The sequence below is a fragment of the Chroicocephalus ridibundus genome, chromosome 7, assembly GCF_963924245.1.
Source record: "Chroicocephalus ridibundus chromosome 7, bChrRid1.1, whole genome shotgun sequence".
NCBI lineage: Eukaryota > Metazoa > Chordata > Aves > Charadriiformes > Laridae > Chroicocephalus > Chroicocephalus ridibundus.
The window spans coordinates 22,154,117-22,170,234 of NC_086290.1; the positions used below are offsets into that span (position 1 = coordinate 22,154,117).

The 16,118-nt window shown below is 42.2% G+C and overlaps 3 protein-coding genes across 7 annotated transcripts in view; 2 read left to right on the forward strand and 1 right to left on the reverse strand.

Annotated features, from left to right (window-relative positions):
* The window catches only part of DHRS9 (dehydrogenase/reductase 9), a 31,406-nt gene extending 28,211 nt beyond the window's left edge, over positions 1 to 3,195 (forward strand). For all 5 annotated transcript variants that reach the window (XM_063340321.1, XM_063340317.1, XM_063340318.1 and 2 more), the window contains 2 exons: positions 268 to 431; positions 1,301 to 3,195. In XM_063340321.1, the coding sequence (XP_063196391.1) occupies positions 268 to 431; positions 1,301 to 1,527 (391 nt within the window). In that variant the 3' untranslated portion in view covers positions 1,528 to 3,195. The remainder of the gene's footprint in view (positions 1 to 267; positions 432 to 1,300) is intronic.
* The window catches only part of ABCB11 (ATP binding cassette subfamily B member 11), a 72,219-nt gene extending 62,524 nt beyond the window's left edge, over positions 1 to 9,695 (reverse strand). The window contains exon 1 of the mRNA XM_063340312.1: positions 9,143 to 9,695. The gene's annotated coding sequence lies outside the window, so the exon portion shown is untranslated. The remainder of the gene's footprint in view (positions 1 to 9,142) is intronic.
* Positions 3,236 to 14,521, forward strand: LOC134518098 (retinol dehydrogenase 7-like). Its single transcript, XM_063340316.1, has 6 exons — positions 3,236 to 5,444; positions 8,630 to 8,690; positions 9,689 to 10,019; positions 11,655 to 11,913; positions 13,167 to 13,330; positions 14,180 to 14,521. The coding sequence occupies exons 2-6, from the start codon at positions 8,673 to 8,675 to the stop codon at positions 14,428 to 14,430; spliced, it is 1,023 nt and encodes a 340-aa protein (XP_063196386.1). The 5' UTR covers positions 3,236 to 5,444; positions 8,630 to 8,672; the 3' UTR covers positions 14,431 to 14,521.
* Positions 14,522 to 16,118: the final 1,597 nt, after the last annotated feature.

Sequence of the window (16,118 nt, forward strand, 5' to 3'; positions counted from 1 at the left end):
AACTAGGATGTGAAATACACTATGCCAGCTACTGCGCTGTCACTGCCCATGCATGTTCTCACTCTGTGAAGCAGGTAGGATAGTTTATCCCTCTTTCATTTAGGGATAGCAAGCTGAAAGTTCACAACTATGAACAAACCTCACAATATTTGTGTGCTGGTGTGCCATGTAAAGACAGAAGTAAAAGTGTTAGTACAGAAAAAAAAAAAATCCCACAGCATTAATAATAATGTCTAATGTGATTAAATCATTGGGCTGTCTTTGCAGGAGAGATATGAAAGCTTTTGGAGTTAAGGTTTGTTGCATTCAACCCGGACTGTTCAAAACAGCATTGACCGATCCAGCACAGGTTCTGAAAGAGAAGGAGGTTATTTGGAAAAAGCTCCCCCCTGATATTAAAAAACAGTATGGAGAGGAGTATTTTCAGAAAGGTGAGGCAATTTCCAGACATTTGTGGCAAAATGAGCAATGCATTTCTTGCTGAGAAAGCCTTGGAAAGTAGCTTTGTATCTTCTAATCATTCTGACTTTCTGGAAAGATTGTGATATGAAAAGTTCTTCAAATGCATCTGCATCACAATATGATCATTGGCACAAAAGACTTGTTCTAGAAGCTTTATTCAAATCTCAGTTAAAGATTAATTATTCGTGTTGGCATGAAGCTTTTGAACAAACTGCCAAACAGAAAAACTTTTATCTGATGATGTAAACAGTGAGGTTGATGTATTTTTCTCTTCTTATTGTTTGTTTATTTATTTAGTAATCAAATAGGGATCAATTCCCTTTGCTTCTGCTAACCACAGCGTTGATGAAGCCATTCCAGGACTGTCTGAGAGCCACTGGCTAAGCCTGCCTGAACAGGGGCTACTTGTCTTTTTATCCTTCGACTTTCTTGACCGTCAAATCTCTTGTTTACAATTGTGTTCCGCAGTTTACCACAAAGCAATTTCTTTACTACAAGAGACTCATTTACAGCTACAGCATTTCTGTTTCCCTTTGCCTCTTACATAGTTCTGTTTATTCTGGGCTACTGTCAATGCTGGTTGCCTGTCCTCAGACCACACAGGCCCAGTTTTGCCATGACTGTTCCACAATTAAGAGTACCTGGACAGTTCTTGGGGTCAACTACATCACAGGGTTGTTATGGTTGGCAACTTCAGAAACTGCTACAAATTCTTGTGTACGGAGAACCAAGAAATACCAAGTCCTTAGTGAAATTGCACAGATTAGCATGGGGGGAAGAGTTAAGAGGCACCTTGCCTGGCTATCACTAAATGATCTTCTTTTTTTCAACTTTACAGATGCAGCAAAGAAAGAAAAACTGTCCAAGATCTGCCTTAACAAGGACCTTTCACCAGTTATTCAGTGCATGGAGCATGCCCTAACAAGCCTCCATCCACATGCCCATTACGTTGTTGGGCAGGATGCTCAGTTCTTTTGGAATCCCCTCGCAAGAATGCCAGCAGTTATACAAGACTTCCTACTGCTGCGGAACAAAGTAGAGCTCGCAGCTTCCAATGCAAAGTAAATATTTGCCAATATATCCCCTATCACAGACAAGGCTGATTCTGTAAGATCTGTCCTTTATATCAGCATAATACAAAACATACATGAAATACACCTGCATTCCCTGTAAATGTAAGAAATATATCTATTTCTCCAATATCTGCTACTATTAAAAAAAACTACATTATTTCATTTTTAAAGTGTAAACAAGAAAGAACAAAGGAACTATTAAACTTTCAGAAATGACTAATTTTTCAGTTCTTCCACCTTTAAGGTTTTCAGTTTGAGAACACTTGAAGGTTCCAGTTCTTCACAAAGATCCATAAGACAAAAATATCCCAGGAAAACAGGGGATGTGGCTTTAAGTCTCTACAGCAGGAAGAGTTTGGTCATCTTGGGCAGAGAAGGGAATGGAAACAGGGCCTTCCTCTGGGAGAAGTGAACTCGTGTAGGAAGGAGGAGAGAAAATCCTCTTCCTGACGCTGCTTTCTTTAGCAGTCACTCCTATTCAGTTTTGAGGCCGAGGAAATTGTGATTGCCTTTCCTTGGTACAGTCCTAACTGGAGAGAGAGCAAAATAAAGTGCCCAAGTCGTTGAGCTGGTTGGGAATCACACCCCTTTCCACTCACAGGACTTTGCAAGGGTTAGGTGAGGCGTTTTCCTGGTCAGCATCCTAAATCCTGAGGATCTTTAAAGCCCAGCTCTACCACTCTCTTGTAAAGGATCCACAGCTAGCTACAAATGTAGGCTGTGGATCCAATTACATGGGCCCAATACCTGCACTTAAGGTAGTAAAGAGCTAAGGTGGTTTTTTTTTAATTAAAAAAAATAAATCTGAGCTCGCAAGGCTTCAAGTCTGGGAGCTATTTCTTGGCACAAAAATAATAGGCCTGTGTTTTTTGAGATGCTGAGTAATTCCTGTGGAGAGGTGCTGCTCTTGTTCAGTTCCTGACACAAGTGCCTGTTAAGACCCGGCTCCACTGGAATTAATCATGGCAAAGTGCTTGAGAACTGCAGAGACCCCACGTCGAGTCTGTAACTACACATTGCTGAGGAAGCTGCTTCCCACTGCCATGGAAACTGCTCAGCGGTGAAACAAATGCTTTCCTCATGCTGGTGAATTTGCTGTGACATGGTCAGGCTAAAGAGCAAGTTACCTGGTGGCTATCCACATAGTGCTGGTTTTCAATTTAGTTTCTTTGGAACATGCAAAACATCAGTTCTACTTTTCTCAGTGCAGCTTATGCTTAGGCTTTAGAGGGGTCATTTAATTTATGTCTCAGCTATCTAAAAAAGTTATTCCTTCTAGAGCAGGTTTGAGGTGAATACCTCTCAACTGTTTACTCTTCCTAAGGTATTGATGGCATTGCTATAGTAGATTTTATTTTAAAACCAACTTTGCATCAATAAAAGTGACAGAAGAACAAGTTTTCTTTATTTAGGATTTAATCTGAAGGCTGTTGTGTGGCTGTCGGGTGAGCTAGTAGCTTCCCTGTCACAATCTGCCTGAGCTGTTAGCTCTCCAGGCAAGACATCAGTCCACCCCAGTCAGTGAACTTCTTGGCTCCTGCAGAGCAGGCGACGTCGGGCCATAGGGATGTGACCTCTGATCTTAGCAGGTAGCCCTGGTGTCACTTCACACAGAGCCTTTCCAGAAGCTAAAGCTGCTTTTTTTTTCCCCTCACCAAGATTACTCAGCCAAAAGTTATTAGGGAAACAAAGTATGGAATGACACCACCTACTTTGATCTTTATCTTTAGAAATTATTGTTTGGCTCGTTTAATTCAAGTTTCTGTCAGACCACAATATCAGTTGCTGCGAGACCCTAGCAATGCGAAGGTTAACATTTAAAGGAAAACACAAACAGAATTTGGGACAGGGCACACTAGCCGTAAATATATTCTTTAAATTAGAAATGCAGGAAAAACACCAGCTGCTCAATTTATTACTTCTCACTGTTTGGAGGGTCAGATTCTGCTGGCATTTTCGCTCCTGGAACCAGATGCTACGTTTACTTAGACGCCAGCAACAAAAGCCAGTGACTTCTGGAAATGAGCAAACGACAGTGTGCTCTGCTATGGCTACCAAAGCCTGTCCTGCTCACAAGACTGCATAAGGCAGGTGAATATTTAGACATACGTTTTTAGGGACTGGAAGGGACTTGTTCAGGAGAAGATCCATGACTTCCACAAGGTCAGAACATCTTGGGGGACAGCACCCACAGGCCCTCGCTTCAGTTAACTTGTTAAAGCCAGCGCACAAAGGTGCGCTTCAAAACCTCCACTTGTCCAGCAGGAATAACGTTAGCTTCTTGCTTTTCACTTGAGAACTAGATTTCCTTCCCCAATGTTACGTTTCGAGCAGGGTAATTTTTCCACATCGCTTCTAGGAGTCAGGGATCTCATTATGAAATGCACCTAAGGAGTCAGTGGGAAATCAGATAGTCAAGTGCCGCTTTCTGCAGATGAAAGACTGTTTCACGCCATGCTCTCTGATGGAAAGCTACATATGGAGCTCACATTTTGCTTATGTCATTTCTCTTACATTATGTTCCCTTGCCTGCTGTACTCTGAGCAAGTTGGAGGATCCTCTGTGAGAAAGGGAACTTATTGGAAAAATTCCCCATTTCGATGTTTTCCGAGATGCTAAGCAGGATCTGTTCAGCTTTCTGAAATTATCATCTACAGTTCCAAAGCAGTTTGCTTGGAAAAAAATTAGCAGTAGAGAAAAAGAAACTCCTTTTATGTTTTTCTCTCCATTTGTGTGGCAAAGGATTGCGAACTACACCACCAGGACTCCTGACCTGACACTCCTGGAGAAATGTTCCCCTGCAACGGGCTTTGCGTGCTGGTGGAGTGCTGTTTTGTGGTCATTTCAACCACACTGTAGAGCCTGTTGTTTGAATCAGGCCAGATAGGACAAGGCAGGCACAGCAGGTGGAAATCTCTGCCAGCCCCCTGCCGAATCACCAAATCTCCATCAAGCTGCACACCTCTCCTGACTGCCCCCAGTGCTGAAAGCGCAGTAACAACCAACACCGCAGCTCGGGCTGGTGTGGCGCGCAGAGCGACAAAAGAAACAAGAATTTCAAGGCCCAAGCTGAAACGAGCAGGGAGAGAAACCGAAGGAAGAAGAGCTGCCCACCAAGCAGAGGGTGAACTAACAACTCTGCAGCTCCTGGCAGGGGTCACTTGCCACCGTCTGCTCAACTGAGTGGGGCCAGGTCACTTCCAGCTTCATCCTACGAGCTTCTGTTTGGACAGTTTGTAGAATTGTAGCCTTTATTTGAAAAACATTGCTTAGTTACTCAGGCAATCCATTTGCTTCTAGTATCAAAAAGCTGCCTCCAGACTAGAAAAAATAATTTCATCCCTGGAAGTTTTCACATACAAGGATGTATCTTAAAAGATTAAGTCATGTCCATAATGACTAGCTCACATGCAGGAGAAAAGGTGGAAGTCTGAACCAGGCCCTCCTAAATCAAATGAAAGACTCCTGCTGGTTTCAAGAGGAATCACAGATCAGTCCTTCCCAGATGAGGAGATCAGGTCTTCCTAATGAGTCTTGACAGCCCCACAGGCTCTGTCGATTACTATATATAGCCAGCGATGCTTACACAACATAGGTAGGACAGGCAGGCATGAAGCATGTACAGAAGATTAACACCAAGTCCCTAAGGTAGAAACATCACAGTACGAGTCATTATCAACAGCAGGGAGAGGGACTGTGCTTGTCAAACGATGTACAGCAATCGGAATGCACCACCAGACACAGGATTTACAGTGATATTTTTCTGGAAACTATCACCATGCAGATCTTGGTGCACAAGCTTATGAGTTTGTCTTGGGCAACTTCTATATTCTGACACTGGAAATAACCGGCGAAGGCAACTCGTGAGCACCTGGAGGTATAGACTGAGCCTGCAGATGTCCCCAGAATGTGAGTACCAGCACAAAACCAGAAGCTGTGTCTATCATTATAGCGAGCAGTACCTGTTACAGCCACTTGCAGAATGACAGAGAGAATGAATTACACTCTTGTTTTTGAGTGTGCAGACGAGAGAACATGCAGTCCCTTCCTTTCTAGAGTGATTTTTACAGTTGTTGCTTATCTAAGCACCCACTGGGTCTGAATAACATGCTAACTCAGAAATATTCTTCACACCATCTGGAATCTTTCTCTGCTCCTTTATTTTTAATTACTGGTTCAGTCACCTAAGAATTTACAGGGTTTCATTTTCCTGGGTCTTTTACTGATACTGTGGTAAAATTCTGAAGTGCAAGCAATACAAGGAAAGATACAATCACGCTGAGAAATCAGCCCCCATTGTACCAGCCTACATTCATCTCCCTGCAAAATGCAGTGCAGGAGACTTTGGAGACGTACTTCTTTTAAGGAGACAGATTAATGAAGGTCTTAAGTTCTCTGCAGATCACCAAACTGAAATATCACACTGCCATTTTTACACAGCATACAAAACCCCACTCCTTTCCCACGAAACAAAAGTGCAAAGCCCTGCACATGCAGGAATAGCTCACCTAAGAGTGAGAGATGCGATGTGTTTGTGCCTGCATATTTGTTCAATTTGTTAACTGATGACCAGGGGTTTTGTTGCTCTGGCAGGATGACCGATTATTAAAGTTTGTACTCCCTAGACTCTGGAGAGCTGTTGGGTGACCTGTCAGAGTGTTGTCTGATAGATCTAAACCTTCTGCTGAGTACTACGTGAGCGCTGCTTCTGAAGGACCCCAGTCCCTAAATGTCCCCCTGGCAGTTCTTGCTCAGCATGCCTGGCAGGTCACTCTAACCTATTGCAGACTGACTTCTGGAGGTTTGCACTGCCAGCACAGTGGCGGATGAAGGAATCCAAAGCACACCCAGACCCCAAGTCTCACTCCAACCTCAGGTTCTTTGGCATGACTACCAAAGAAAACTTGCTGTGGGAGTAAAATAGTAACACCCCCCCTTCAGTATGATCCACGTGCTTCAGTTTCCTTTCGTGCAGAGAAGCAGAGGGATGCTGTATTTTGCAGTTGTCTAAGGATCTTAAAGGGCTCTTGGTGTAGGCATGCTGCTTTTCTCTAAAATCAATTGCATTTATAATGGCACTTGTCTAGGCATAAGAAGCCAAGCTTTATCCCAAGAGTTCTCAATTTGCCAGGCAAATATCAAAGTTTTAATGGAAAGTAGAATTTACCTTTAGCTATTTACTGGCTACGTTAGTAATCAGAGTTCAATATTTATGAAGATATATCAATACTCTTGAAATATCATGCTGACATTTTCTCTGGAAGCACACTTTGCCACTCCAGGCAGCTATTTGAAAATCAATATGCCCCTGGAAGACAAGTGGCTTTTTTAGTGCTCCGCAATTATCAAATGTTGCATAACATTGTACATTCACACAACTAGACTATTTTCTTGGAAGAAAACTTTAACCGAGGCAGTTTCCTTTCATTCTGACCTCAGACTCCTTCCAGCAGCAATGACATCATCTAGCAGAGTAAATACTGGCAGAAGGCTCCAGCAGAGCAAAACTCGCCACGTGTTCAGCAGCGAATGTCCATGTTATCGGAGAAGGAGCACTGGTACTCAGGGAGAACTAGGCGGTTAGGGATTACAGGTTTAGGAACACTTGCCCAGGGCTGTTAGGGGGGAGAGGAGCAGCAGAGGCTCCACACACAGTGCTGCCCTCTCAGCTGCTGCCCCTGGAACCCCTTATCTTACAACGCTTCTGTGCCAATTATTGCTACCTAAATACAAGGATTAACACTAACCAGAGCAGTCCCAGGTGTTTCTCTTATAGGAGCCAATAGGCATCCTGGCCAGACACTCCAGAACTTCTCCACAATGCCCAGTTTCAGATTTAACTTGCTTTGCAGTAGTGCACGCTCACTGCCCACTGCTTCCTCCCTGCAGCACAGCCAAGGAAGGAAGGTGTGATTTACAGCTCCAGTTTCATATTAGGTTAATCTTTTCCCCAAATCTCTAATGATTTCATTTAATTTTGTATTGGGGAAAAAGGTGAATTGAGTCCTAACATGATATATCACAGCATTGGCTTGCTGAGTATTTTGCCGAGATTTATTAGCGTGGGGTTACAGGAGCCTGCTGGTAGCAGCTCCGTTCCCTCTTTGTGTCTAGCTCAGCTCCAAATTCTGAATCCGCAGTCAAAGGAATGTCATTGACTGGCATGTTGCTGCAAACGGACTGGGCGTATCTATGATCAGCTGCCGCAACTTTCTGTTTTCAGACTTTGTTTTACAGCACAGAAGCCTGAATTAGCCTGAGCTCTTTCACAGAGTTTTAATGGCGCTTCGTCAGAGCACACTCTGTGAGTCCTCTCGGAAAAGAAATGTCACCAACTCAGTGAAACATTACAAAGATGATTCCAAAGTGCACACATGCAGGAGCACTGCAATCCTTGTCAGACCTAACAGGGACATTCACAGCAAAAAAACCAAGTACCTAGGTGAAGTATCTGAACTAGAGGGCCGATTACATCAGCCTCAAAACAACAGTGAGATGGGCTGCTGAAATAACCAGTGCAGCCTAGGGACCAATCTAACACCCCAAAGATTCAGTGGGAACCTCCCTGTAGATTGCAGTGGAAGGAGAAGCAAACTCTTATCTGTATGTATTTGCTTAACATTTTATAATCAGAGAGTGTTAACCAGTAGCTCAAAAGTCCACGTTGACGGCTACTGAGGCACCCAACTATGTAAAGTAGGATCATTAAGTGGCAATAAATGTTGTCATTTGTTATCATTTATCAGCTATGTGACTGATTTCATTATTTAATGAGAGTCCAACATTCATTCACTATCAAATTCTGACATTCCTTCCATTCCTACTCGTTGAGGTGACAGCAAAATTTAGAATTAGAAGAAATCCAAATCATCCCATGAACTCAGTAGGACCAAGAACAGCAGATGGGGTCTAGCAGCCAGGCCTAATACATTGGGCTTCCTTTAATATTCATGTCTTAAGGTAGCAAGGATGTTACACAAAAATCAGCCAAATGAATGCTTAACTTCAGACAGCTGTGAGTTAGAGAAGAAAGACCCCTTCCTCTCTGAGTACTTTTGGGATGTAAAAATAATCACAAATTCCTTTTTCTTAAGGTATCGCTTCATTCCTTGAAAACAATCACATTTTAAAGGCCAGATGTCTGAACCTCTACACGTAAGTAACTAAAGCCTAGGTGACTGCTCAGCACCTGTAAAAATGTTTCTCTTTAACAAGGCGTCTGGAAAATGCTTACAAGTCTTCCACAAATATTTAATTTAATTAATTATTTTTGTTTAATTCTTGCACAAATGAAAAATACAAATAGAAAAACAGATGGCAAGAACTGTATTCTACATTTATAAAGAAAAAACCTAATAAGCAAACACTATCCTCCCCACCAGAGTTAGGAAACCTTGTGTTCCCTCAGGGCTTTTTTTTTTTTTTTTTTTTTTTTTGAGGGCAACATCCCATGCATTTCCCCTTTTCTTTATACAAACACACTTCCTATATAATATATTGTACTGTGCTGTATGTCAGTGCTAAACAGGCAACGAGGAACAAGACAGAAGACTCAGGCACTGTCCCAAAGTTTACCTTGTCTAAGGGTCAGAGAGCAGATCACTCACCATCACACAACACGAGTCACGCAACAAGTTAGTCACCAGAGCCACCGCTATAGCTTAGGCGTTTCTGGTTGTTCTTGGGGTCACTCTGCTTCTGTGCAACAGATGAGAAGGGCAGCCTGGGTGGCATCATACAGGCAATCAAAGAGAATCATCCTTCTTCCCACAGGAATTCTCTCCAGTATTAGCAGAAATAACCACTGGCGTCCACAAAGAAACCCAAACGCTACTGTGAGAGGTGATGCAGTCATTCTTTTCAGTCTGAAACATCCTGAAAGGACAGGGCTGACTAGAAAGATTGGTCAGCAAAGCTTGAGAACAGTGGAGATCTATTGAAAATGAGGATAGGGAAGGTTTTGCCAAGACACTTATTATTCACGGATCCCGATCACATTGTGCGAAAGCTTCCACCCCTGCTCTCCCCTGACTTACAGTGAGATAGACGGGCTGCAACCAGAACCAAAGCCCCTTATGGGAATTGTGTCTGAGGAAGCTGCGGGGTTAGTAAGTACATTCGCTTCATTTCATCATTAACTTATTTTCTTGTAGCTCTCACTTTCAGACTCACTGCACATAGCAATTTTGGCTTCCATACTTTCTTTTATCATTTACTGGCTCATCAGAGACAGTCACAGAGTGAGAAACCCGAGTGGAAAGCACATCTTCATAACAGACTGTGACACCAGACTTGGAAAGTCACTGGCTAAATGGCTTGACAAAAGAGGATTTTGTGTCATTGCTGCATGTGCCACAGAAAAAGGAGGCCAAGAGCTACAGTCGTGCTCTTCACTCTCGCTGAAGACAGTGAACCTGAACTTAGCTGACTCCAACAGCATTGCCAGAGTTGTGGCATTTGTGACCAAAGAGACAGCTGGCAAGGGTAAGTGGCAAGGTAATTTCCCAGAAAAAAGATTCAATATAACCAAAAGTGGTTTAGTTAAAGGTTCTAGTGCCTCTCCACTCTCCAGAGGCATTTTTCATCTTACTGACGAAACACATTCACTCTTAATTTCTGTCATTTCTCAGTTGAAAGAGATTCTCTCCAAGCAATGCTTTTGGGCTTTCCCTCACTTTCACCAACAGGGTGCCTAAAAATCTAGTTTCTCAGTCAATTAAAACCATATCATTCCCAGGTGTGTTTTTCAGACTCTTTTTGGTGCAGCTGAAGAATGCCAGTGGGGGGAAGGTGCTAACTGGTACCAGAAAAAAACTTTCTTGACAATAAAACCATCCCACCCCATTAAAATCAGTGGGTGTAGGGCTTCTTCAGCCCTCCTCTAGCAAGCAGAGGGGAACTTTTGCATGTCTGAATTAGTCCAACTTTTGCAATGCGCACAACAATTGCACTGATTATAACAGTTAAACACTTGCTGTTTCAGCCCGTTTTCTAAGAGCTGTTTCATAGGCAGCTCTCACTACTGCTATCGCACACCTCTGAGCACTTGTCTAAAAGAGGAAAAGTTTGTCCTTAGATACCTATGAGTTGAATTAAAAAGAAAGACTTAAGTGTTGGTTTTGGAAAGGGTGTTAAAAAAGATCTGTGTGGTAAATATATTCAACCAGGCAATACATGTTTCTTTCTGACAGCTCAGACTAAACATTGTGAACGGCTGCCAAAGGTGATTGCAGCACTTCAACTGTCAGCTGCAATAGCTGATTATATGCTGAATTATACCAAATATTAAATAGGCTTGTTAATTAATTAACTAGCTAAAGCAGCAAAACACATATCTTCTACCAGTAGGACTTTCTCCTCAAGGCTTGTAAAACACCATTAGCCTCATCATGAGGGTTCCAGACCATTCTTGGAAAAAGTGATTGAGGGCAAGGACAACACAATTATTAGCGCTTACCTCCTCCGGCAGGCCCTGGCTTCCAGGAAAGGCGCACGTTCTTGGTTGGGGTAACCACTGCTAATGCCGTCACCTCAGTCTGGGACACTCTTTATGAAGGCCGAGTGATGGACTTTCAGCCTCTCCCTTCAGACGCAAGCTGTCCTCAGCAAACTCTTGGAAGCGTCACTATTTATCTAAAGTTCCTCGAGTAATTTATAAGGTAGTAAAGCACTATTATCACTAATACACAGGGTTAAGCTAATATTTTGAGACGCGTTGGCTAATTCTGCATGTCTGGTTTAGACCTTTAGACCCCAACCCAAAAAATCAGTCTCTCCGCTTTTATGTAGACTATTTGGTTTTCACAAGATTGTAAGTGCATATTAGGAGCCTACATAGTTGAGTGGATCTGGATAATAAAGCCTAGTATGGTGGCCCATATCTCCAACCGAAATACTTTTTCTTTAATACTTAACCCATACTTTTTTAGAGTCATTGCCTAAGGCCTTCAGCAAATTTTGCCAGGTGTACAGATTAGATCTTACAAGCAAAACCCAGACAACTGTATTCATCTCACTAAAGTTTTTGCAGACTGTGTGCTTGCTTCCCAATGCTACATGTGAAACTCTAGGGTAAGATATTGCCACATACCAAAATAAAGGGTTTTGTAATCCCCTCAGGGCTTTTTGGCTTGGTGAGCAATGCTGAAGGACCAGCACCTGTAGCGCCCACTGACTGGCTGAGGATTGAAGACTTCCACTCAGTGCTGGATGTTAGTCTGCTGGGATTGATTGAAATCACACTCAAGCTTCTGCCACTTCTGAAAAAAGCTGAGGGAAGATTAGTCAATCTAATTAATGCCAAAGGTCTCATGGCTTTTGTAGGGGGTGGCTCCAGCCTCTCCAAATGGGGCATGGAAGCTTTCTCTGACATCTTACGGTGAGTAGCTAGAAATACATGCATGCATCCAAGAATCAATTCTAGATGTGCTGAGGAAGGGTGACTGCACGTTTGCCCCTCTAGTTTTCTCTCTGGAAATCTCGCCAGGAGGAAAGGAAAATAAGAGGATGCTGGTCGCTTGATTGGGATTTCATACTCCAGTACTATGAACAGACCCACTGGGCAACTGCACTGGGAAAAATTTTCATGTCCTGGACAAATGGCTAGCATGCAGCTTTCGGGCATATGAATCCACTGCATACATGAAAGTAAATCAACGGTATAGCCTGGTCAGACACCAAGAGTTTCCTGGGCAAGTTGTACTTAGTTCTACTTGCCCATTTACAAGCCATTTTATTTTGCTCTAATGCTCCATAAAAATCTGAGCTGGATGATTCCAGGCAGCAACCACCTTACCAAAGGTACTCATAACTTCAGAAAATTGTTAAGCTGAGCACCTTTCACTGAAGCCAGTTGTGTTGCACTGACTTGAGAAAGCCCAGTGAGTCAAGCCTTCACAAGGTCTAGGAAAGTTGCTTGCAAACCAGTATGAATGCTTATTTAAAGAAAGCATATGCCCCAAGGAAATATAGCACAAAGTAATGGCTAATGCACTCGTGGTCCATTCCTTTACACACTTTGGAATGAAGCTGCCTGTGTCTCTTGAGCTGCCCAGCAAGACAAAGAGGCCATTTTCATCCCAAAATAATTGCATTGCAACTCAAAGTCACAGAGAGGGAAGCATGCTACCAGGAAACACACTAACCTTTATTGCAGTAACATTTAATTGCTTAACCATAGCCATTTAACCGTACAGAACAATAAAGTTCTAATCCAACTGAAAATTTTTACTTGCTTTTACTTTTTCCCAGGCACTTCAATAATCTGTTTGTGCTGGAAACTGAAATGATGCAACAGCATTTGAAATAGTCAAACGTTTTAGTCTGATAAGACATGGCCAAGATGCAGCTGGCTGCTGCATTCTTTGCATTGGTCCAACATAAACCACACAGAAAGCCGTGAATCTACCTGACACTGCTTTTTCTTTCCTGAGAGTTAATTGCCTGCTACACTTTTACAGGGCAGGTACACTGCCATGAAGGTAATTTGAACATCTCAAAATTATTCCACATTTGAAGATAAGAATCAAAGTCTCAAATATTAATTTATGTGACAGACTTTGAACTTACTTGTTTAATAGTTATGCCATTATTGGGATGTCAGGGATGGTTATTGTGTTTTTTTTCTTCTAGAATAGAGATGCAGCATTTTGGAGTGAAAGTAAGCATTGTTGAGCATGGTTTCTTTAAGGCAGGAGTAGTTAATTCAGATGTCATCGAGAGAGACCTCTTAAGACTTTGGAACAGACTGACTCCTGAGATCAGGGATTCATATGGGGAAAAATACTTTCTTGAATGTAAGTAGAAAAAGGACTGTATGAAAGCTCCGGGGTGATATTGTCAATGTATATAAATACCTGAAATGAGGCTGAAAAGACAACAGAGCCAAGCTCTTCTCAGTGGTGGGTGCTGAGGGATTGGACCCAAGGCAATGGGTACATGCTGAAACACAGGATGTTTCCGCTGAACAGCCGAAAACACATTTTTACTGTGAGGGCAACCGAGCACTGGCTCAGGTTGCCTAGGGAAGCTGTGGAGTCTCCATTCTTGGAGATATTCAAAAGCTGTCTGGACGTGGTCCTGGGCAACCTGGTCTAGGTGACCCAGCTTGAGCAGGGGAGGCTGGACCAGAGTTCATTTCCAAGCTCAATCAATCTGTGATTCTGTGAACGTTTGCTGGACTTCATTAATGTTCATTTAGAACCCATTGCTGACTGTTCTGGACTATGCTTATGTTAGATGAGGCCTGTGCTATTAATTCCCATATGAGATTGGTGGGATGTGATGTCATGCTACCATCCTTAGTCACTCTATACTTAAAGGTAGAATGCCCATGGGGAATGAATTGCTGTGACTATATGCTAAATTCATGGCTTACTGATATCTGAAAGGTTGTGCTATGTCATGCTACACTTACTGTAGGGAGCATCTGGCTCACAAGATGGACCAGGGAGATTTCGGTTTACTGGGCTCTTGGGTGTCCTGCAGCCTTTCGGGTCTCTGCTCTGCGGTAGCTATACTGCTTTCGGTACTTAAGCCAGTAGTTTAAAGCAAGCCTGAAGCTGTAGCCAAGCCTTTAATATAAATAATCCTCTCGCAGAGAATGTTGCATATAAATGCTTTCATGTTTATTTTCTTCTTTACAGATATAAAAGCTCAAAGATCATCAGTGAAAAGACTGTGTGACTCCGATATTTCTAAGGTCATAAAATGCATGGAACATGCCCTGGTAGCAAAGTACCCCAGGAGACGATACAGAGCTGGGTGGGATGCAAAGTTCTTTTGGTTGTTTCTCTCCTATGCCCCAAGCTGTTTATCTGACATGCTGCTGTGTATGATGTTTCCAGCTCCAGCAGCTAGTGGGAGATCAGCTCCTGGAGTTCTAATTGACATTTAGTATTAAGCAGTATCAGCTCTGCAGAAATAAATATTAATCCTGTCAAAACCAGATGTCGTCTTCTTTACCAGTTACTAAACTGCTTAAATTCTTTTTAGAAGTCACCTCCTCCACCCCCCCACACCTCCTTACCTGGAATTTCTGAGTTTGCAGTTAGGCTTGTAAATCCAGCATGTTTTTGAAGGTCATTTTTTATGCTCAGAAATGATACCTTTATAGGATCTGCATTCATAAAATATTCAGCTACAAAGCTGGTTAATACTACGCACCCAATAAATAAAAATTAAATAAGAAAAATAAAACCACAAAAGGAATCAGTTTTTCAAGTGGACTTCATCAACATATAGACTGCTAGTGAACTTGAAATAAAACGATTATCACTCTCTACAACTACCTGAAAGGAGGTTGTAGAGAGGTGGGGGTCGGTCTCTTCTCCCAAGTAACAAGTGATAGAACAAGAGGAAATGGCCACAAGTTGTGCCAGGGGAGGTTTAGATTGGATATATTGGATATTGGGAAAAATTCCAAAATGGTTATCAAACATTGGAACAGGCTGCCCAGGGAAGTGGTGGAATCGCCATCCCTGGAAGTATTTAAAAGACATGTAGACACGGTGCTTAGAAACATGGTTTAGTGGTGGTTTTGGCTGTTAGGTTGATGGTTGGACTTGGTGATCTTAAAGGTCCCTTCCAACCTATATGATTCCATGATTCTATATCTTATACGTGTACCTTACAGATGTATTTAGTCAGTTTTAGTCATCTTTTTCATGGGGGGTTTCTTATGGTCATATTCAGGAGTTGCTAAACTTCACAAGCTTCTGAACACAAGACACGAAGCCCAGCTATTGCAACATATTCCAAAAATTACAGTTGCAGTATTTCACCACATCTCATCACCTAACTATTCAACTGTGTAGCTATTTCACAGATAGGCAATTACAGGGAAAATCAAAACTATATTGTACTCTGTTACCATGCAAACAGAGTGTCCAAACTTATATTTTAACTTTCTTCCTAATATTAGTATAGTTTATGAGGAAAATATTAAAAATAATATGCATTCACATTTCTTTCACGCTCAGTGTGCTTTGCAAGTTAAAAGGATGATTGTTTCACTCATTAGATGAAACAGGTCATTAGCGCATGCTTTGGCAAATTATTTTAACTGTACAAAGAGTGTGTTCAGAATGGCAAAATGTTAGTTGAGGTTACTGTGCCTCTTGTACACCATTTCTATCTGTTGAGCTGCTGGCCAGACCCTCGCAAACTGGTGTTCCTAGAGATATTAAAATTGAAGGGGTAAAGGTTTTATTTGCTAAAGAGCTGTGCTGGTGATTAATCATTAATGTGCAATTCAATTAAGCTTACAAAAATACCATGTCCAGGTCAGAACTCCAAATGTAAGGAAAGGAGTTTCATCACTCTGTGCGTGTGAGAGGGGGCGTGTGTGTTTGTACATGTGCAAGAAAGGGGCAGAATGTAAAAGTGTTTAGTAACCTTTAAGTATTTAATTAAGGTTCTATTCTCTGGCAAAGGGCTTCAAGAATAAATTTGTTTTACCTCATTTAGTGATAAATACCTGCAGAAGGATAGTTCTCTCTATCTGACCTGACAGCTGAAAGAGAATGTACATGAAAAAACTGAATAGTATAATTTATCAGCCGTAATAGTATAATTTATCAGTGG

Excerpts from the sequence above, each read along its gene's own strand:
- LOC134518098 (XM_063340316.1), top strand. Across the intron at positions 10,020-11,654 it reads CAAAGAGACAGCTGGCAAGG|GGCTTTTTGGCTTGGTGAGC; the intron begins GTAAGTGGCAAG and ends TAATCCCCTCAG. Across the intron at positions 11,914-13,166 it reads GCTTTCTCTGACATCTTACG|AATAGAGATGCAGCATTTTG; the intron begins GTGAGTAGCTAG and ends TTTTTCTTCTAG.